Raw genomic sequence first — 21,623 nt, forward strand, 5'->3', positions numbered from 1 at the left:
TCTCCAATGGAAACACAATCATCACCTGATAATAACATCACTAATTTCGTGTCAATGTCAATTAACGAGTAATTTTTTTTGCTCAGAAAGTAAAAAAAAAAGGAAAATTTGAGACTTTGACTGCACTAGTGATACGCACATTGTGAGAGGCAGAAATGTGAATTCCATCAGTGTTGGGGCTTCTCTCCGGAGCTTAAGTCAGCACGTTGTCTATGTGAATCCCTTCTCACCCTTCTATTAAGACATGGATTTGGGAGCTATTTACGAAATGAACCTCGCTAGTGCTGCTGTTATTACGCAACAGAAACTTCACCGTCTGCATTTAACACGGACTGTGATTCTCTCCGGGGCTCAGATTAATTAGAAAAGTTAGCTTATAATTTTGAAAACTTTAACGAAATACTATCGGTATTATTCATTTTAACAAAAAATTACATTTTTACATTAAAAAATCAATCTTGATACTATTCATTTTACCTTTTATTTTATTCTTATCGTTAAAACTCAAAATTTTCAAATCATTTTTATTAATTTTCCTTATAATTTTCTACTTTTGCAGATGTTTAATAATGTATTAAGTTATTACACATGCATTTATGTTACGATTGTGAACGACGTCCAAATTACACATCTTCCATGCACAACATGTGATTTAACTGCTACCTTACGTGTTTTTCTTTTTATTTTTTCTTTAACATATTAGCTATAACTATTCAACGGTAATTCTGATTAAATGGTTGCCGTCGTTCCTTTTGTCAATTAGAAAACAAAAGAAGCTTCTCCAGTTCTAGTTTCCATGCTTCGAATCCAACAGCTGAAAACCGCATGTTGAGATTGAATGGTTAGCTAGAAAATTTGTTAACAAATTGTTTCAAGAAAAAAAAAAAAAAAAGTAGTTTTGCTAAGTTTTTTCTTTTTAAAGTGGCTTCCATTCCATACCATTTCATCACAAACATGAACCAAATAATCGATATTTAGGGTAATAGGGTGTAATCATGAAGGGTGGCTTTTAGCCAAAGTGGAACCTCACTAAATCCCTCATGAGTATTAGAGATTTTTCATTGTGCTCGAAACACGGGTGATATAGTACATGTCATTATATAAGTGGAGGAAAGTTTTATTTTTCAAGTTGCTAATCTTTTAACACAAGTATTTCACCACTTGTACAATAACGACACGTGGTGTACCACCATGTTTTTCAGGCACATTGGAAAATCTATCCATGAGTACAAAAGATTTTTTAGTGTGGCATGAACATTACTTAGTATGTCAATGATAATAGTACAATTAGTTGGAAATAGAATTTATCGAGCCGTGTTTCTGACATATTACAAAATATATCTCGAACTATTATGTTCGGGTTTCTTTTGCTCGGCCTTGTCAGCGTGTATGCCCTTTTGGTCTAGTTTAATGCATGATGATTTTCTTTTATTATAACGATATTATATTTCAAGCTGTAAAATTTGGATTGAACTAACTCAAATTAGATAATCATAATAATTAAGTATTAAATTCGTTATTCATATAATTCAAAACTTAGACTTCTCGTTTACAAACAAAATAAAATACTATTAAATTCTAAAAATCATAACAAAAACAAAGTAAAAAACTGAAATAAAAACATAACAAAAACAAGTTTAGCACATCTTTGAGTGAGTTGCCAAAAACTGTTTTCCATCTTAAAAAATCAAATTTTTGGCCATAAAAAGGGTTTTAGCAAGGATTCGAGTATCACACAAACAAGCTTAACACATCTCTGGCTGAGTTGTCAAAAACCATTTTCTCTACCCATAAATAGGGTTTTTGGAAAAACAACTTAACAGAGCAACTTAATTTCCTTACTAGTTTAGAACATTTTGGTTCTGTTTCCAAAAACTGTTTTCAAGAACAGTTATCAAAACTAATACAAAAAGTGATTGGTTTCCTCTCCCTTCACTTCTATCCAGATCTGGGTTCTCACTCATTCATCCCAAATCAGCCAAAATTCAACATTTTCCTGAGAAAAGCCCAGAAAGTCTGCAACTTTACTAAGAAAATCCTAGAAAGATTCAATCTTAGCCACCCATCTGATCCAACGGTCCAAAATCAGAACCCATAAGAGAAAAGTCGCTGAACCTGCACTCTGTGTACTGTTGAGAGTTGAAGTTCGAACACTCTCTCCCCAGAAAACCTTCTACAACAGCAAAGCCACTGCAAACAGATCTAAATCCTAAAACTTTCCCGGAAAAGACCCATTTTCCGAGAAAGTCACGCATTTTCTCGGGAAATTAATAACCCAAACTTTTCCCACCAATTTCCAATGGCTAATGCTTGGAAAAGAGACAAACCCATGAAACCCCTTGTGTTCCTCTTCTCTGCAACTATCGTCCTCATCTTCATCTTCTTCTTTTTCGCCACCCGCCCTTCCGCCGCCCCCGCCGCTGCCGCCGCCAACGACCCCACCATCCGAACCAATCTTCCGATCTACCGAATCCCGCCGTTCAATTGCGAGGAGTGCCCGCAGGCGTACCCCGTCATCGCCAACGTCGTTGAAGGGCTCCGCTATCCCTTCATCTACTCGCTCGCCGATTTGGGCAGCTTGCCGGAGAAGCCCCACAAGAACATCGTCCGATTCCTCAAGGGGAAGCCGTTTCGGAGGCCCGATATCTCGGCCACGATTCAGGGAGTTCTCGAGAAATTCAAAGGGGAAGGGAGGGACAACGGACTGGTGGTGGACGTCGGTGCCAATGTCGGCATGGCCAGCTTCGCCGCCGCCGTCATGGGTTTTCAGGTGCTTGCTTTTGAGCCAGTTTTCGAGAATTTGCAGAGGATTTGTGATGGGATTTACTTGAATCGTGTGGGGGATTTGGTAACGGTGTTCGAGGCCGCCGCCTCCGACCGCCCTGGCAATATTACCTTCCACAAGGTACCCCTTTTTGCAATTTTGATTTAAAGTTTTGTGCTTTTGTTAGCTATAAATTTTGTTTGTATGTGAAATGAATTTCAAATGATTGAAGATGAGTAAATATGAAACTTTGCCATTTGAGGGAATACATAGGACGGCATTTCGGGGGCAGAAATTCTCTGTGCACGACGTTAGTCGGACTAATTAGATTACGAAAATATAATAACGTGCTATAGTACGTGATGGGTTGAATTGGTGGTGCAAATGAATCCATGGAACCTCAGATGTGCTTTTGAGTGAATTGTGATCACGTATTGCCTTTAGTTGAATATGTGATGGGATGAATCGAGAGGCTGCAGAACGGAATTCAATTAGCACAGCGAAAATCCTATGTACGGCATTGTTGTTTGGTTTGTATTAGATAATATGCTCTCCAAAATAATGTAGATTTGTAATGCTGTGATAATCTTCAGTCTGTTGCGTTTCTTTTGTGAATCCTGCTTTTGTTACCAGTTGGTTGGTCGGATGGACAACAGTGCTATTTCAGCGACTGGCGCAAGGTTGGCTTTCAAGAATAACGAAGAAGTGGCAGTTCAAGTAAGAACCATCCCTCTCGATGATGTGATCCGGGAAACAGAGCCTGTTCTCCTGCTCAAAATTGATGTGCAAGGTTGGGAATATCATGTGCTGAAAGGAGCTTCCAAGTTGCTGTCAAGAAAGGCTGGAGAAGCACCCTATATAATCTACGAGGAAGATGAGCGGCTGCTGCGAGCAAGCAATAGCAGTGCAAGAGAGATTCGAAATTTCCTTAAGGGTGTGGGTTACAATCATTGCACGCTGCATGGTACAGATGCACACTGCACCAAATTGGGTTAACATGTTCTTCATACCTTAGGCTTTGCCGCGAGAAACAGAACCAAACTACCATATCGTGGTTGGTTTGTATATAATTTTCTGAAGACGGACTAGTCATACATGATACTGTCAGATAAATTAGACAATGGTCCAACAGATATCAATGTAACACAGCGGGTGCCTGCAGTCTGTAACGTGCGTTGGCCATGATGGTTGAGGGCAAGCTATTTCGGGAAACACTCCGTCAATACATTGAAAGGAGATCGGTTCAGAAGAAGCTGCTCGTTGAGCTCAACCGGATTTATCTACATGTGTTGGTCGGCACGTTGCAGTGTGCCCTTGAAGGCTTTTAATTGTAAAATGATTTTTCGTTAACTGATCTTTACTGATGGTTGATACATTCAAATTTCTATTCGATTTGTTGACGATGTCAATTCCAAAGTTTATTAGGAGAATTTTCTCTTGTAATAAGAAAAAGTAGAAATATTCGAATTTTCATATCGTATATCGAAAAAATTACTTGTACAAAGATCGTTTCATCTCTTTTGGTAGTTCAATTTTTTGATTCCTAAGGCAAAGACGAAAACAAATAGCACTGAAAATCCGACTAACACAGTTGCAACAATGCCTACAAAGTCGTTCCTATACCCAAAATAAGACCTCATAAATTCATCCACAGTTTCGCCGGAATCAAGTCTGTCCGTGATGCCTCCAAATTGCGAAGAAAACAAGCCGTACAAGCTCCAAGATGTCGGGCTAATCCAGTAGAACCATCTCCACCACATTGGAATTCTCTGTCAGAATCAAAACAGAGAGTAAGTACACTCAGAAGATTGGCATTAAAAGATTTAGTGATCGTAGACATGCGAGAGCTTACTGTTTTGGGAATGAGATATCCGGAAATAACGTTCCATAGCGGATAGAAGGCGGATGAAACAACGATAGAGATGGTGTTATTGGGAGTGATGGCCACTGCCATCATGCCATGGAAGGTGAAGTACAAGAAGGTGAAGCACATGAAGAAGAGATACAAAAAGAATTTGCTGACCGTCCACTCAAATCCGACCATTGTGTACACTATAACTCCGTAGATGATAGTTTGGATCAACGTGTATGGAATCTCAATGACGGCCTGCAATACATCGTTGTAAGTGAATAGTACTAGAAATGATTTTTTTAGAGTTAAAATGTCCTTAACATTAAAAGTGAACAGTACCAGGAGTGTTTGGTTAAAACTCCCTTAAGTTAAAGGTTCCGGCCACAAATACTATACAATGTAGATCAAGCTAACGCTCTCCCTCACGGGCGGTCTCACCCTACATTTAACTTAGTAAACATATATACCTGTCCGAAGGCAAATGGAAATGCTGAGTACATTTCTGCAGCCCTTTCTCTGTAAGATACCATCCTCTCGATGCCTACAACTGGCTGCACTGCTAAGGAGTTTTGTATCCCAATGAAGAGAACAGCAGCATACATTGAACCGATTGCGTTAAGAAGATCTCTTTCCCTTTCCCTGTATTCCAAGAGAAAATTTAATCAGCCAAATTAAGGACAAGGAGATTACACACAAGGTTTAGGCCACGCTTACGTCTGACTATATTATTACCTTTTGGTGCCAAGATCCCAGAAAATTGTTCCAAAGAGTAAAGCCATCATAGCTGTGTAAAACAGCTTCATTGCACTATATTGCGGGTTTCGCCAATATGATATGTGTTGCTTCCATAAGCAAGCTCGACACTGGGTAAAGAACGATTGAGAATATTGTGACGGGAAGTACAAGTCTTTCGAATTTGGTGCAGGGGTGCTTAGCTCCTTGATCAAGGCCTTGTTTCTCCTAATGAAACATTAACATATATAGTATTAGTAGCTGAAACAGATGTGAAGAAATATTATTATCTGAGCTTTTATCAATCTCTTACCCGTATATTTCTGAGTTCTTGTATATTTCAGCGAAATTAACCCCGAGCGCTGCTTCTTGTGCTGCAGAAGTAACCTCCAACATCCATGTTGCCGGATTGTAACCATCCTTTATTTTTGGAACGCCATTAATCCCCTAATTGGTTAAATAATATACCATCTATGTTAGTAGCAGCAGTTGAGCAGAAAATATGGCATGTACAGTGTGTTTAATTTATGTATAATCCTAACCTCAAAGTATTCGATCAACTTGGAAGAATGGTGGCCTAAAGGGCCACCGTATATTTCTTCGCCTCCCTCTTTCAAGAGCAGCATCTGCAACAGAAAATCGAGTATATTCAAGTTCTTGTGACATTGAACAGCATAATATCCATGTAACTCTAAAGCATAAAAAGGGATTGTGATCATCACCTCATCGAAAGCATCGAATATATCAATGCTTGGCTGGTGGATGGTGCAGACTACGGTCCTCCCAGTGTCCACTGTATTTCTCACCGTTCTCATTACAATTGCTGCTGCCCTGGCATCAAGGCCAGAGGTCGGCTCATCCATAAATATGATGGATGGGTTGGCAACAAGCTCTACCGCAATTGTTAGCCTTTTGCGCTGCTCCGTTGAGAGACCATTCACACCAGGCAATCCAACAAGTGCGTTGCGTATTGGAGTCAATTCCACAAGCTCCATTACTTCCTCGATGAACATCCTTCTGCTGCGGGAATCAACCTCAGGGGGTAACCGGAGCCATGCAGAGTAAACCAAAGACTCGTACACTGCAACATGAGGAGAGTGGATATCTGTTTGCTCGCAGTATCCTGTTACGCGAGCAAATGTGCCTTGGTTTTTTGGATATCCGGATATTGTGATGCTACCCTTGATACGTCCACTGGTTTTCCTACCTGCCAAAACATCCAGTAGAGTGGTTTTACCTGCGCCACTAATACCCATTAGGGCTGTCAAGACTCCTGGCCTAAAAGTTCCACTCACACCCTGGAGAATTTCTTTCCGTAAGCCTTCATTACTTATGCCTTGAACTTTCTGTTCATGAGGCATGTCAATCGCATATCGTATTTCATTAAAAGTAACCGAAAGAGGTTGAAAAGGCAGAACCATTCCGCGCTGCCTCTTTGTACTATTGGCTTCCATGTCTCTTCCCTCTGATACCGCAGTCAAAGCCTCATTGGACACTTCTGATGCTGCACGGGGCTCTTCAAATGCTGTACATGTAGCAAAATTTCAGTACATAAACATTTAAGAAGACAGAACAAAAAATGTCTAGGTTAGTTGGTTCTTACGATCAAGATACTCAAGTGCAAACGTGAAAAGGAAGTTGAATAGAACAGTAAAGCCGATCAAAGCTGCCACTCCAATCCAATACCAACGTGCTTCCGGAGATACTCCTTGAGACTTCAAGACTATAACTCCTAACGCTTCTGTTGAGTTTGCAGGAACCTACAATACACATTTACACACATTAATTTGCCAATTAACATTTTTCTAAACAATACGTTGGCTCAATCATAGAGTCGTTACTTACATGTCTCCAACTTTTTCCTAGAAATTCATTTACAGCCATTGCATTCAGTCCGTATGTGAACGGTGAGAGATAATATCCCCACAACGTCCACTTGTTCATATCGTCTGCCATAGAAAGCTAAATCAGTCCATCCACCAGAACATAAAGATATAACCTAGCACTGTATTAACTTAGTTATAATACATGAGACTAAAGTATCAAAGATCAACCTCGTGGTAAAACAAAGCCGCTCAGACCAAGAATGACGAGGAAAGCAACAAACCCGAATGTATTTGCAGCAGTTATGTTCCTTCCTACTACCCCTATCAATCGAAAAAGTCCATTTGCCATCTGGCTAATGCACGCTAGCACAAGGAACTGCTTGAAAAACCTGTTACAGCAAGTTAGCAAAATTTCATAATTAGATTTCATATATAAACCAATGCATAAAAATCTTATTGGAATATGTTTCTGTTTTTCAGTCGATCACCTTGCGAAGCTTGGATCATAACCGATGGGATAGTAAGTGATGAGCATCCAAATGGAGACTTCCACAAATGTCATAGGGATCCGTATCATCCATTGAGGTAGAGTATACACCCAAGCTGGATAGAACAAATCGTCCCTTTGCTTGTAAAAGGCCGGAAGTCTCTCAACAGTCATGTGCAGCTCCGCAAACCCATTGAACATGATTGATAGCAGTGTAAAGAACATAGCTCCCATATAAATTCCACCATCTGCTGCTGTATTCCGGTGCATCTCAGTGCGTAGGAATAACGTCGTCGTTACAAAAGCAGCTACAATAAGCTGAAATACAGGCATTTAATGAATTTCATTGGGGTGGGGGTGGGGGACTTAGGGAGGTTTATATAGTGCAGACTTATATACCTGCACCAATTTGAAAATGTAGACGAATTTATTCCGCTTCATAAGAATAATTTGTCTGTCCATACAAGCTTTTAACAGTTCCTTGTTGCTAGCACCGTACTTCTTAGTTGTTAAATCCAAAGGGTGGCCTTCGGACTTGTTAAACGGAATAGCAAGCTCATCGCTGAGTTTTTGACCAATGTGAAACGAATTCATTGCTTCAGAAAACTCTTTGGGAGTTACAAAGCCATAAGGCTTCTCTCTATAGACCCAGTATTGCTCTTGGTCTTTCCTTGATGTCACCTATAATCGAAGAGGAAAACAAAAATAATAGTTGGATTAGTCGGAGGAGATATATATGCATGACAATCGTTATAAGAGTGAGTTATGTTAACTTACTTCTTGTAAGAAATCGGCGACTCCTTTCCTCTGGGGACATTTGAATCCCATGTGCTCAAAGAACTCGAGCACATTCTCACGGGGACCTTGATACACAATGTATCCATCCGAGAGGAGAATTATGTCATCGAAAAGATCATATGTCTCCGGTGCTGGCTGCAGGAGAGCGATTAATGCAGTTCCATTGAGGATGTAGACACAATGACGCAGCGAATTCACTATTTGAAATGTTGTAGAACTGTCCAGGCCAGTCGATATCTCATCCATAAAAAGTACTCCTTCTGGTCCGACTAGCATCTCCCCTGTAAGTAATGGTTGGCCAGAATTTAAATAACAATTTTTTTACTTGAATCAACCTAATTCACTACAAATTCTACGCTAGCTCTACCTGTCGTGACTCGCTTTTTTTGTCCACCAGATATGCCTCTGGTCATTTCGTCCCCTACAACGGTGTCAGCACAAGCTTCCAGTCTCAAAACCTGAAAAGTTGTATTAGCAAAAACAGTTATTAACAAGATAGTATCTTTATTTATGCAAGGCATTAACGTGGACGAATGGAAGGGACGTACCTTGAGTATTAAGTCTGTAACTATATTGGCTTCCCGTCCTTCTAGTACCGCTGCCTGCGAAAAAAAAGCTTAATCAATAAGTTCTGGAAAATCGGAATGCTACTTCAAGGAACAAGTGCAAACTATGTTCATACCTTCATGATTAGATCAAGATCAAGATCCGGCATGACGTTTGCAGCCTTCTCTCTTCTCAATAATTCTACCAACAATTCTGAATTGTTTACCAAATGCAAATAATTAATAACTTAATCGAGATTCAAGATTTATTTAAAACTAAATCAGTCGACGGTACTTTAAGCTAGAGAGAGTAGCGTACCAAAGCGCGGCCCAACACCATGACATCTCGCTGAAAAAGCCAGCGTTTCTCTCACTGTCAATTCCGGTAAGTGGAGATCGTGTTGGCTAACATAAGCTGCCGCCCTCTGCGGCACAAACTCCTCCATCCCTTGTCCGTTGTATGTAACTCTCCCCGAAAGCTAATAGTTAAGTCACCAGTTACGTTACATTAAATCAAATGGTGAAAAGTGAAATAAGTATGATGTATGTACGCTTACTTTTAGATGGTGTTTGCTAAGTTTTCCAGCCAATGCCAATAGTAATGTGGTCTTTCCAGAGCCCGGGGGGCCTAAAAGAAGTGTCATTCTGCAGAAATCAGACCATAACACGATTAATATGCACGAAAAATGCAATGCAGACGCAGTTTGAAGATTTTGATCGTGTCTAATTAATGACCTTCTTGGCTTGATAATCCCACTTGCATCGTGGAGGATCGACACTGGCTTCTTCTTACTTGTAAGAATGTGAAAGCATTTCAGGAACCCCTTCAAATTCAAATTCAGAGAGAGAAAAAGGGTTAGTTTCAATACACACATGCATACATACAACTAAAACAAAGCTTTATACAACTAAGTGAGATCGGCTGTATACTCGGTTTTGTGTCGAGTTTTCTATTAGCTCCAAATACTCCTCGTCTTTTTTAAGTGATTAATTATATTACCTCCAAGATATTGAGGGAGAAGTTGAGGATTGAAGGCGATGCCCTGCTTCCTACGTGAGCTTCTGCTTCAACGTTCAAATGCTCGAACCGCACCTCAGTTGTTGGAAATTCAAGTCCAACTCTGCATAATTTATTTACAAACGCACAGAACAAAATTCAAAACCCGCCAAAACCAAACCACATGTGAACAAGTGAAAATGATATTTTTTAGAGTGCCAAGAACAACTTTTCTAAGTTATATCAGTATATATTATATTTTATTCTAAATACTAAACCCTAAACCGAAAAGTACATATTATCAATTTAAAACCTTATCGAAATGCTGATATGTCGTCGATATTATTACAGTTGTCAATATGTCGTGGAATTTCTTCTTCAAATGCATAAGAATATTGAGATTACCTGTTCATGCGGTCCTTGAGCTTGAGCAAGAACGTGGGATTATTACTAGTTTCATCTTGGTTTGAATTATTAATCTGGATAAGCCTCTCCAAAACGTTTTTCCTTTCTACTAATCGAAGTTCCTTCACATCAATCTCTCTGTTGTGTTCTTGATCTTCCGCGAGCAGAATACCTCTCCTTGCTCTCGAGCGCGTCGGCAGTCGCTCTAAAGCAGCCCATGACGTCATTTTCCGATTCGACTCGGAGGAGGAGTTTGGCTGCTCTTCTTGGCTGAGCTTCATGGCTGTTCTTTCTCTTTTTTGTATTCGTTGACCAAAACAAGTAGGAAAACGTCTCCCTGCTTTTTACGGCGAGCAAAAGACAAAGAGTAAAAGCCTGATGGAAGCCATTTTAATGTATTTTCGAACACAGGTCAAGAATATTGCGATTTGTGGGGATTAAAAATACGGAATTAAATCCTAATTAGTAGAGCACGAATACTGGAGAATTATAAAGTTGGTGGGACTGTCTCGTTTATTCATTTATAATTAAAGTGGGAGAATTTGAATTGATAAAGAGTTGGAATGAAGAACCGTTAGAATTAGATTTCCAATGAAGTTAGTTAAAAAAAATTTGTATAATTGGAATAGAATTGATATAGATTCTTTATAAATTGTTCGCTAATTCATAGGAATTGGAATAGAAATCATTATAATTACTAAAATGCCTTGAGTTTATTTATTTAACAAATGACTTTATCAAAAGAAAGCGGAATGGGTAAGTTTAACCTTATAATGAGTTAACAAGAATATGAATCAAACTCGCATTGGAATTTGAAATAAATTATTTTATATCCTATTTTACCTAAGCCCTAAACCGAAATATACATATTATATAAAAATTTAAAACCCTATCGATATGCTAACAATACAGTGATATTATTGTTACGAGAAAATTGTAGCAACAATCTTTCAAATTTTAATAGAATTGGAGCAATGATCTCTCGACTAAAAATCTATGACTATTAGTTCCTTAACTCATCAAAACGTGCAGTTATAATTATTTTCGTCAACTTCATTAAACTTTCTGTCAAAATGAGCCACGTGCCACACACATGAGGCTAATTTAAGGGGAAAATATGGAAAACAAAATGAGAAAATTAGAGAAATGGTTCATCAACTTTAACGTAATTGAAGAAATTGTCCCTTTATTGTAACCCAATTGTAATAATAATCCTTCCACCCTTAGCTATTTTGACGAAAGTTCTGACGGAAATGACGAAATGACCATATCTGCACGTTTTGATGAGCTAAAAAATCAGTGACCAAATATTTTTTAATTGAAGAACTAATGCTCCAATTGAATAGTTAATAAATCATCATTACAATTTTCTTTTATTATTACAGTTGTCAATATGTCGTCAAATTTCTTCTTCAAATGCATAAGAATATTGAGATTACCTGTTCATGCGGTCCTTGACCTTGAGCAGAGCGTGGGATTATTAATATTTCATCTTGGTTTGGATTATTAATCTCGATTAGCCACTCCAAAACGTTTTTCTTTTCTACTAATCCATGTCTTTTCAAATCAGTCTCTCAATTGTGTTCTTGATCTTCCGCGAGTAGAATACATCTCCTTGCTCTCGAGGGCGTAGGTAGTCGCTCCATAGCAGCCCATGCCGTCATTTTCCCTTCCTGGCTGAGCTCCATGGCTGGGCGAATTCCCCTGTTCCCTTCCATTTCACGTTTCTTTTCTAACTAGCCTACATGCACGTGATTTCACGTTTCATTTCTAATTCGCCTTCATGAACACGCATTTCATTTCTAACTAGACTTCATACATGCGCTTACGTGCGTGTATAAGATATTTTTTTAAATCACGGCGTGCTATACGCGACTTACACGTTTTAAATGTATTTTTATGCATAAATTGACAAAAGGAAAGTCAAAATTTGAAGTAAATGAATAATTTTAGATCATGCTAAAAAAAACCCTCACAAACTAATCAAAACAGCTGAATTCACATAATAAAATCTGTAAGATCCCACATCGACCAACGAAGTGCTACGGCGGAGCCGGGACTAGGATGTGACAGAATGGTATCAGAGGCACTCTACTGTGTGGTGCGAGTGTGCCGACGAGGACTTCGGGTCCCTAAGAGGGGGTGGATTGTAAGATCCCATATCGATTAACGGAGAGGAGATGATGTGCCTTATATGTACATACTTCCCTCCCTATAGCACGAGGCCTTTGGGAACTCACTGGCTTCGGGTTCCATCGGAACTCTGAAGTTAAGCGAGTTCGGGCGAGAGCAATCCTAGGATGGGTGACCTCCCTGGGAAGTTCTCGTCTGAGTTCCTAGAAATAAAACCATGAGGGCATGGCCGGGGCCCAAAACGAATAATATCGTGCTACGGCGGAGCCAAGACTAGGATGTGACAAAATCGGTCTTTCAATTTCCATCTACATTCTATTGAATCTACATTAAGAATAGAGAAAATAATATTTAATAAACAACTGATTAAATCACATTATTATTTACCCATTGTGAGGCTAAGCTCATCCCCTCTCTCTTAGTGTAGATAATATCTTTTGTTCAAAATCAAAAAAAAAAAAAAAATCATTTGACAACTAATTTAATCACATTATTATGCGCATGCAAAAGATCATTTTTATAACCGGCATTACAAGCCTCTTAAGATGTTTTGAATATGTTTAAAAATAGAGAAAATAATATTTAATGAACAACTAATTGAATCACATTATTGCTAACTTATTGTGAGGTACTAAATAAAAAAATTGTACAGAAAGAATTAATTATAAAAAAATATATTAAAAGGCGAAAATACCCTTGCATTATTTAGTGTATTACTTTGGGTTGCTTTTGAAATTTTTTGTTTTGGGGGCATTTTTGTCCAAAACTTTTTGGTGAAACTTGTGACCCCAAAAAGGGTTGTTGGCTTTATATATAAAGATTAATATAGACTTATTTTTAGCTATGCATTCTTGATCTTCATTTTGATCTCACTTTGCTCATGTAATTCAAAAGTCACTATTTTACTTCTTAAAACTTAAAATTCGTTCCACTTTGACTTGTGAACTCTCTCTTCTGCATGAAAATTATAGGTTGCCCTCCTAAAATATATGTCGGACCCAACACTCAACAAGACTATGTCATATGTGCAATAAATTTGATTATAAAACACCATTATGCGTTAACATTTAACAATTAGATAATATTAAGTTTAAAAGAAGTTAAGGATATGAAAAAAATAAAATAGAAATTGATTAGCCTAGTGATCCAAATCAAATACGCATAAGAAATTAACATATCTAAGGCAATGTGGAGTGAATTTTAAGTTTTATAAAGACGACTTTCAAGTTTCAGGGGCAAAATGGGATCAAAATCGAGTCTCAGAGGGCAAATTGAAGCTAACTTTGAGTTTTAGGGAGTAAAGTGATTACTTTTAAGCCATAAGAGCAAAATACGATTAAAATAAAGTTCTATCGTGGTGTAGCTAAAAATAATATATTAATATATGAGATGTCCTTTGTCTGGGAAGACTTTGAATTTTCTTACAGTTTGTGTTGAAGTCTATCCCAAACAAAGAGTGGTTCACGCATTCAACTTCACGTTTCTTTCCTCATTGACTACACATTCAGCTTCACTTTGAATTTTGTTACAATTTTTGTTCTTTGTGAGAAGACTTTGAATTTTCTTACACTTTTATGGCCTTGAAGTCTTTGTCTCTTATCTTTGAAATAGCAATTGGAAAGTCTGTAGTGTGATCAATACGTTTCACAAAATACAATAATCGCGCCTTTAATTATGATAGTAGCATTCCAAATCATAAGACTTTAGCAAATCATGACTGAGTCGACTTCTCTCAAAGACTCACTTAATTTCTATACAAAAGGGCTCCCGTGAAACTATGTGAATAGATTAAATTGACTTAATATAATTATTCTCGTATCGTTGAGGTTTCTCAAAATAAAAAACATAAATAAATAAATTGACACATTGACTAATCATTCAATAAAATGAGACCTTTTATATAGATTTAGAAGTGATCGTTTGAAAAAGGTACTTGTGTTTTTTCTCGAAGAGTAATAGTTGTATCTCTTCATATTAAAAATGCAAAGATCATAAATATAGAGTCACAATTCATCAATACCATTATATATTTAAATAAAAAAAATTAATTTATTTTGAATGGATATTTCAGAACACATGTCAAGAATATTGCTATTTGTGGGGACTAATGAAGGAAGAAAATAAGAGTCAACGAGTCTCTTTAACACGTATGATTTTAGTAGCCCAAGTCAAATGAAAACAAGTCTTTGTCGAACCAAATTCATTAGCCACTTGGACCTACGGTTTCCTAGTGCTACAACTTGTTGATGGCATTCTTCTAGAAATAGAATAGTATTAGAGTGGGACAGTATATTCGCCTCACACCACATCTCCACCGTATTGAGAGTGACTTATCGGGATCAAAAATGTCAAGGTGACAGTTCAAAACCAGCCATATAATATTATGTGAGAACTTTAAAAAACATGACGTTTTGTTATTGATGCAAATTTATGGAGTGACGTCCAGCGTACATCGTGGCACATGCATAGGATCAAAAATGTCAAGGTGACAGTTCAAAACCAGCCATATAATATTATGTGAGAACTTTAAAAAACATGACGTTTTGTTATTGATGCAAATTTATGGAGTGACGTCCAGCGTACATCGTGGCACATGCATATATTATAGTTACTTTGTGTGAAATATCTTTGTGTCGTCTATCATTGATTGCCGCGTGTTAAGTTTAAAGATAACATAATTAAAGAGAGTTAAGTTTATTGATAACAGAGTTAAAGAGAGAGAAATTTATGAACACATATCAATCAGTGATAGAGGTCACACACAAAATAGGTGCACAAAATTTTGTTTCTCCACTAAGTATATCAAGGATACAACTTAATCACAAGACAGGATATTTCTCCTGGGAAAGTATTTACAAGAGTGAATTTACTCTTGGGGAACAAGAAAGGGTATGTCTTCACAGGTTTGAGATTAAGCAGACTCACTAGCTCGGTGCATCGAACTCGAGACCTCTCATATTTTTTGTTTATTGGGAGCCGTAGTTCACGCCCTTTCTACTGAGCCACTTACTTAGTTTATGTTGTTTATTGATATAGTATTGTATTTCTAAGAAGCTTGTTAACGTGGTTTGTGATAAAAAGTTTGCCATCATTTAGTATTAGGAAACACATTGATTTAATTATCACTATATGAAAATCATAGTGGAGACTGGAGAGGGAATTTAAAGTCAACCAACCTTCGGATGAGGCGGTGACCACATGATTGCTTTGAAAATTATTTTTAGTCCCTTACTAGGTATAAATATGGACCCTCACCAGGTATAAATATAGACCCTCAGTTCGAAGAAATGATTATCTCACATTTTTATTTATGCGTACTTATCTTCTTAATTCTTACGATAGTTTCAAACATTCTTCTTCTCTTTAATAATAATAAAATTAAAAAAAAAACTTTTTAATTTCATTTTTCAAATGTCATTTGAAGTTTCAGATGAGGTATTGGGGATATTTATCCCAATACTCGTATACTGGATTTACGCTGGGGTTCTTCATTTTGTGGAATCCAGATTTCCAGAATTTAAAATCCAAGCAGTGAAAGAGTCAGAGGACAAAAACCTCGTCTCCCAACCAACTGTGATTGTCGGCGTTCTGCTCCAGCAGTTTGGGCAGGCTACAATAGCGGCGCTAATGTTCTGGTTGACCGGCCAGACCACTAAAGGCCATGCAGCTGCAACCCTCATGACGATGTTACGCGGAGGGGTCCAATTTTTCTTTGCAATGCTTGTCTTGGACACGTGGCAGTACTTCATGCATCGATGCATGCATGAAAACAAGGTGCTTTACAAGTACATACATTCTCGCCACCATAGGCTGGTGGCGCCGTATGCATACGGAGCACTATACAACCACCCTATCGAGGGGCTGCTAGTGGACACCATGAGTGGTGCCGTTAGCTTTTTGGCGTCCGGCATGTCTCCGAGGATGTCAATCTTTTTCTTCTCGTTGGCCACCGTCAAGGCAGTGGACGACCACTGTGGAATGTGGATTCCGTGGCATCCTTTCCACTTGGTGTTCAGAAACAACAGCCACTACCACACCATCCACCATTCCCTGTACGGGACCAAACACAACTACTCCCAGCCATTCTTCGTGTTCTGGGATAGAATATTTGGCACCTACTACGTGCCGCGTGGTGATGAGGAGGAGGAGAAGAGCATATAAGTATTATCATGTTATTTAATTATATATGTTGAATAAATTATGTTAAAATCTATAGCTATTTCGATCCTCACAAAGCAGGGAGCCTTATTGATTTAGAATCGTTTTTCAAAAATTTGTAGTTAATTATGAGACTAATGAAATACGTTACATTGTCAATAATACTTCTGTGTCGCATAACAGAAGAAACAGAGGCAACATGCGTCAATCTTTTCGTATGCCTATGCATATTAAAAGATGACAAGGATATTAACCAAAACCAAAATTTAAATGGAGTCTCCTATGTGTAGTTTACTTGTCTGGCGGAAATGGTTGAATGTTGGCTTGGTGCTGCATCTCTCTTATTTGATATCTGTTTTCGTTAGGTTGTGATACAACGGAAGTTATAGGATAAAATGGATCACAAATGGCTACCGTTGAATAAATTTCTGGAATGAATTGATAAAAGTTCTCAAAATTTGACTAATAATATGACAAGATTACCAACCAAAGGCAAGATGACCTTTTTATAATGTAATTTAACTCTTGAAGAGGTAGGAATCCAAATACGAAAGGAATTAAACGAATAACAAAATATAAAAATCTTACAATATGAAAACCTGGAATTAAACATATTAAACAACATAGTTCGTCCAAAATACGACTATGCTTGTTACAAACAAGAAGTCTTTTAAATCTTGTCGTTTTATTCGAATACATATATTAAGGGTCCAAAATTGACACGCCACACGAAAGTGGCATTAATCCGAACAACCTGGAAAGTCTTAAACATCCACTTTCAGGAAATAGCAGCATCAAATAATCTGCATCTAAAATAACACTAATTCCGTCATCCGTAGAGTTGCTATGGGAATGCACGGTGAGTAACGATACTTAATATGTGTGATTGCCAATCACATTTGTTTTGAGTAACGATGCTTGAAAATTTGTTTGTCATGTAACATTTCTCCCATGTAGGCAACACTTGGCCAACGGTCTGAACTCCCTTACAGATCGAGATTGGTTTTTTGCTCCGGTAGTAAGGAGCGGGTTCGTGTACTGATTAAGGCCTCTGTGGTGTGTTAAAAGATTCATTTTGGTCGTGTACTTTGTGTTTGTTGGTGACAGACCTCGTGGAGCTTGTACGGCTTGGTTTCTTCACGGTTTGGGGGAATTATGGACAAACTTGATTCCGGTGAAACTGTGGATAAATTTATGAGGTTCTTATTTCGGGTACCAAAAGGACTTCCTAGGTGTGGTTGCAACCGTCCTTGTTGGGTTTCCAGTGCTATTTGTTTTCCTCTTTGCCTTATGAATCAAAATCTTGAACGACCAAAAAGAGATGAAACTAACATCATACATGTGTATTTTTTCGATATGATATGAAAATTCCAATTTTCTACTTTCGTCCTCCGAACAGAAATATATTTACTATCTGCAGATAGCACAATTTTCAGTACTTGTAACCACAATATGCTCCTGCCTTCAAGAATCTTTCGGACCACTAGTTTGGGAAGGGCCAGCTCTCTCCAACATGACATCGTAAAGTTGCTTCCCATTCTGCTCGATCACCACATGACAGCAGATATCAAATAATTGTTGTATTCTCCGATCTGTGCATGCGTGTGCTTGTGTTTGTGTGTGCTGCATTGTGTTCTCGACTAAACCTTCATCGGTTTCTAGAAAGAATTGAACTCCACAAAGAGATACAAGCTTTGATTTTTCGGACACTTACAAATATCACCGGAAAGAAGTGCACTTGTCCTTCAGGCTTTGTTTGCTTCTCTTTAAAGTACACCAGAATAGGGAAATTTGGCCACCAGAGCTCCCAGTTCACGAACGATGAATACCTACGACCATCCAATAAATAAGTGCACTGTTTTACAATGAAATCCAACGCTCACTGATTCATGTAGCTACTTACTTCCAACGATTTTTTCCGCCCACGAAGACATTTTCACCTGAACTCTCAAGCTCTTCTCCTACTTTTACTTCCTAAATACACAAATTTCAGAAACAACACATTACACTAAGCCTACAAACCGAGCAAACAAACCACTCTTCGTAAGAATGTTGAGTAAACAAACCAGAGCCTCATCATCAAAAACAAATCTAACTCTTGTAGTCTGCAAGAAGAACACAAAAAGAAAAACGTTCAAGCTACTTCTTCGAATTTATATAGCACACGAGCATGTAATGTCTACTAATTTCTGGTATCGAGCTTGTACTGAATTTGTTTCAAATATCCTTACCTGAAACAATAACAGTAATCCAAGGAGACCGACGGGCGCAGCTGGTAGGAGATTATTCGTGTAAGCTAACCCACCAGATAGACCTGTTTCAATCAACATTTTTTGACATCACATACACAATGTTTCTACTTCTATCAAATAAATGCAAACGTTTCCAAATAGTCACGGTAACAAAAGAATGAAAACTAAAAACTAAAAACGCAATGGTTATTAAACGACCCTTAAAAAATGACCCAAAGTTGCTCAAACTTGAAATAATGCTGCTAAAAACTTGAGCATATACCTAGTAGAACTATCGGAATTCGATAATCCGGCTCCGGAATCACAGTCTGTCTGCTCTTCACCTTCCTTTCAAACTGTCAAATATGCAAAATCTAATTCAGGCAACAACAATTGAGGTTAATGGAATAATTAGAAACATGGGGTTAAGTAATTAACCACTGAGGCAACAAGAAGGGAGCCACCACTAGTTTTTGTGGTTAATCTTTGATTAAACTTGAGTTTGTCATAATTTGGGCTCCTGAAGCTCCTCACAAATCCACCCACTTCTCTATCTGTTCAACATGTGCAATCTTTCACTTGTCAAATTAATATAGACAGCTATATTTTGCCAGTTAAATTAGCATGCATAAACTGGACCGAATCGAACCGTGCTCACTCCTGGAAAACAATACTGGAAAAAAGAAATTCAAGGAAGCAAACTTACTTTGCAGAGGCAGGAAGGTAGGAGCTGACAAGAGAGTGCTGGCCATTTTTTTTTTTTTTTTTTTGCAGTTTGATATTTTTTTTATTTATTTCCAGAAACAGTTGCTGCTAACTTGAGGAAATGTCTGGAGCTGGAGCCTCTGTTCGCTGGGAATGAAATTACAGTAAGGACCTCATTTGTTCCATAACAGTGACACTAGACCGAGGGCATTGAGGTAATTGAAATGTCTGTTTGTAACTTTGAATAAGAGGACGGAGGATCTTATCCAATACCTTCACTTTTATAATAAAGTTGATAAACTTGCCACTTGGTATTCATCTTTACTAGTGAGTAAATGATTTTTGAATTTGAATCTTATTAAATTTATAAGAAATATGAGCATTCAATAAAAAATTAAATAACAATAGGAAGGATGAAGTGGTGTGTCACATCCCGGTCTGGGGCGGATCACTTCCCGGGCCCACTCCACCACCGTAGCACGATATTGTTCGCTTTGGGCTTACCATTCCCTCACGGTTTTGTTTTTGGGAACTCATGAGCAACTTCCCAGTGGGTTACCCATCATGGGATTGCTCTAGCCTCTTCTCGCTTAACTTCGGAGTTCTTACGGAACCCGAAGCCAGTGAGCTCTCAAAAGGCCTCGTGCTAGGTAAAGATGGGAATATACATTTAAGGATCAGTCCCCTGGGCGATGTGGGATGTCACAATCCACCCCCCTTTAGGGGCCCGACGTCCTCGTCGGCACATTTCCGGCCAGGGATAGGCTCTGATACCAATTTGTCACATCCCGGCCCGGGGCGCACCACTTCCCGGGCCCGCTCCACCACCGTAGCACCATATTGTCCGCTTTGGGCTTACCATTCCCTCACGGTTTTGTTTTTGGGAACTCACGAGCAACTTCCCAATGGGTCACCCATCATGGGATTGCTCTAGCCTCTTCTCGCTTAACTTCGGAGTTCCTACGGAACCCGAAGCCAGTGAGCTCCCAAAATGCCTCGTGCTAGGTAAAGATGGGAATATACATTTAAGGATCAGTCCCCTGGGCGACGTGGGATGTCACATGGTGGGTCGGTTGGGATAAGTTGTGACCAATTAAAATAGATTCAAATTCAATCTATTGTTTGTTGTGTTAAAATATGAGATGGACAGAACCGGACATGATGAGTTATGAATGTACAATAGAGTGAGTTATCTAACTCATCCTTATACATGGGTTACAAGTCTTGTCTTACAAAGTCTAATCAATACTTGCAAATCCAATATTTATCCTAATGCCCGATTCCGTCTAGTCCACCAAATGAGCACATAAACCCCCAATAATGGAAGGGATTGAGAGAAATAAGTTTAGGGTAATGTTAGATAGATTAAATTTGAAGATTAAATTTGCAAACTAAATGATGTGTTACCAATAAGAATGAGCACGTTTATCAACGCTTAAGTAATAAATCAATCATCAACTTTAATGTTCTCTAGCATTACCCATAAATTTAAGTGGTAATCGTAGAAAAGATAGAGTTGCTGAATACTTTCTTGTATTACAATAGAATTAGGGTTACAAATATATTAGGAGGCTATACAATCATGATCCTATACCGATGAAGCCGATAAACAAGGGAAATCAAAGATACTATTTGTACCCATAAATTTGATATATTTTGGTCTCTAATAGATTAAGTTGTATCATTATATCGAAACTCTCCTACATTAGAGATTAATATGTGTTTCAATTTAATGTGTACAAATAACGTTGCCTTATACCTTTAAATTAGTTGGCTACATTTGAGTGAAAATATTATACTTCTACTTCTTGGAAGAAAAAAAAATTCTGAATCTTTAGGGGTTTTGTTTCAAGTTTCAATTATGTTTTCTAAATTTCTACTCTGCCTTTCATTCTCTCCCAAAAATTCATGTTGTTGCACTTTCTTTGGTTTGAAATTCATGATTGTAGAATTTTATTTGAATTTGTGTACTGACGTCAGTTCCACAAGT

The 21,623-nt window shown here is 38.1% G+C and overlaps 4 protein-coding genes across 4 annotated transcripts; 2 read left to right on the forward strand and 2 right to left on the reverse strand.

Annotated features, from left to right (window-relative positions):
* Nucleotides 1–2,299: 2,299 nt before the first annotated feature.
* LOC103936740 lies at nucleotides 2,300–4,237 on the forward strand. Its single transcript, XM_018644876.2, has 2 exons — nucleotides 2,300–2,905; nucleotides 3,398–4,237. The coding sequence occupies exons 1-2, from the start codon at nucleotides 2,300–2,302 to the stop codon at nucleotides 3,758–3,760; spliced, it is 969 nt and encodes a 322-aa protein (XP_018500392.2). The 3' UTR covers nucleotides 3,761–4,237.
* Nucleotides 4,215–10,906, reverse strand: LOC103953954 (pleiotropic drug resistance protein 1). The gene is made up of 21 exons (XM_048567149.1): nucleotides 10,407–10,906; nucleotides 10,005–10,125; nucleotides 9,740–9,828; nucleotides 9,562–9,649; nucleotides 9,324–9,483; nucleotides 9,142–9,218; nucleotides 9,008–9,061; nucleotides 8,827–8,917; nucleotides 8,439–8,740; nucleotides 8,061–8,342; nucleotides 7,663–7,979; nucleotides 7,403–7,563; nucleotides 7,194–7,297; nucleotides 6,952–7,108; nucleotides 6,071–6,873; nucleotides 5,891–5,974; nucleotides 5,662–5,795; nucleotides 5,349–5,576; nucleotides 5,084–5,255; nucleotides 4,617–4,871; nucleotides 4,215–4,533 (listed from the first exon to the last, which is right to left on the reverse strand). Exons 1-21 carry the CDS (start codon nucleotides 10,685–10,687, stop codon nucleotides 4,276–4,278), a joined length of 4,218 nt encoding a protein of 1,405 aa, XP_048423106.1. The 5' UTR covers nucleotides 10,688–10,906; the 3' UTR covers nucleotides 4,215–4,275.
* Nucleotides 10,907–15,792: 4,886 nt separating this feature from the next.
* Nucleotides 15,793–18,236, forward strand: LOC103953953 (sphinganine C4-monooxygenase 1-like). Its single transcript, XM_009365762.3, has one exon. The coding sequence runs from the start codon at nucleotides 15,951–15,953 to the stop codon at nucleotides 16,698–16,700; it is 750 nt and encodes a 249-aa protein (XP_009364037.1). The 5' UTR covers nucleotides 15,793–15,950; the 3' UTR covers nucleotides 16,701–18,236.
* On the reverse strand, nucleotides 18,020–19,797 carry LOC103953952. The gene is made up of 8 exons (XM_009365761.3): nucleotides 19,635–19,797; nucleotides 19,367–19,482; nucleotides 19,212–19,284; nucleotides 18,929–19,011; nucleotides 18,764–18,802; nucleotides 18,601–18,671; nucleotides 18,412–18,526; nucleotides 18,020–18,236 (listed from the first exon to the last, which is right to left on the reverse strand). Exons 1-8 carry the CDS (start codon nucleotides 19,678–19,680, stop codon nucleotides 18,162–18,164), a joined length of 618 nt encoding a protein of 205 aa, XP_009364036.2. The 5' UTR covers nucleotides 19,681–19,797; the 3' UTR covers nucleotides 18,020–18,161.
* Nucleotides 19,798–21,623: the final 1,826 nt, after the last annotated feature.

The sequence above is a fragment of a genome, unplaced genomic scaffold, assembly GCF_019419815.1.
Source record: "Pyrus x bretschneideri cultivar Hongxiangsu unplaced genomic scaffold, Pyrus_bretschneideri_v1 Contig44, whole genome shotgun sequence".
NCBI classification, from domain to species: Eukaryota; Viridiplantae; Streptophyta; class Magnoliopsida; order Rosales; family Rosaceae; genus Pyrus; species Pyrus x bretschneideri.

Coding starts and splice junctions, on each gene's coding strand:
- LOC103936740 (XM_018644876.2), top strand. CDS start 2,300: ATGGCTAATGCTTGGAAAAGAGACAAACCCATGAAACCCCTTGTGTTC. Junction 2,906..3,397: donor GCAATATTACCTTCCACAAG/GTACCCCTTTTT, acceptor TTTTGTTACCAG/TTGGTTGGTCGGATGGACAA.
- LOC103953954 (XM_048567149.1), bottom strand. CDS start 10,687: ATGAAGCTCAGCCAAGAAGAGCAGCCAAACTCCTCCTCCGAGTCGAAT. Junction 8,741..8,826: donor AAAAAAGCGAGTCACGACAG/GTAGAGCTAGCG, acceptor CATTACTTACAG/GGGAGATGCTAGTCGGACCA. Junction 7,298..7,402: donor CGGCTTTGTTTTACCACGAG/GTTGATCTTTGA, acceptor TTTCTATGGCAG/ACGATATGAACAAGTGGACG.
- LOC103953953 (XM_009365762.3), top strand. CDS start 15,951: ATGTCATTTGAAGTTTCAGATGAGGTATTGGGGATATTTATCCCAATA.
- LOC103953952 (XM_009365761.3), bottom strand. CDS start 19,680: ATGGCCAGCACTCTCTTGTCAGCTCCTACCTTCCTGCCTCTGCAAA. Junction 19,483..19,634: donor TACCTTCCTGCCTCTGCAAA/GTAAGTTTGCTT, acceptor CATGTTGAACAG/ATAGAGAAGTGGGTGGATTT. Junction 19,285..19,366: donor CCCTTCTTGTTGCCTCAGTG/GTTAATTACTTA, acceptor CATATTTGACAG/TTTGAAAGGAAGGTGAAGAG.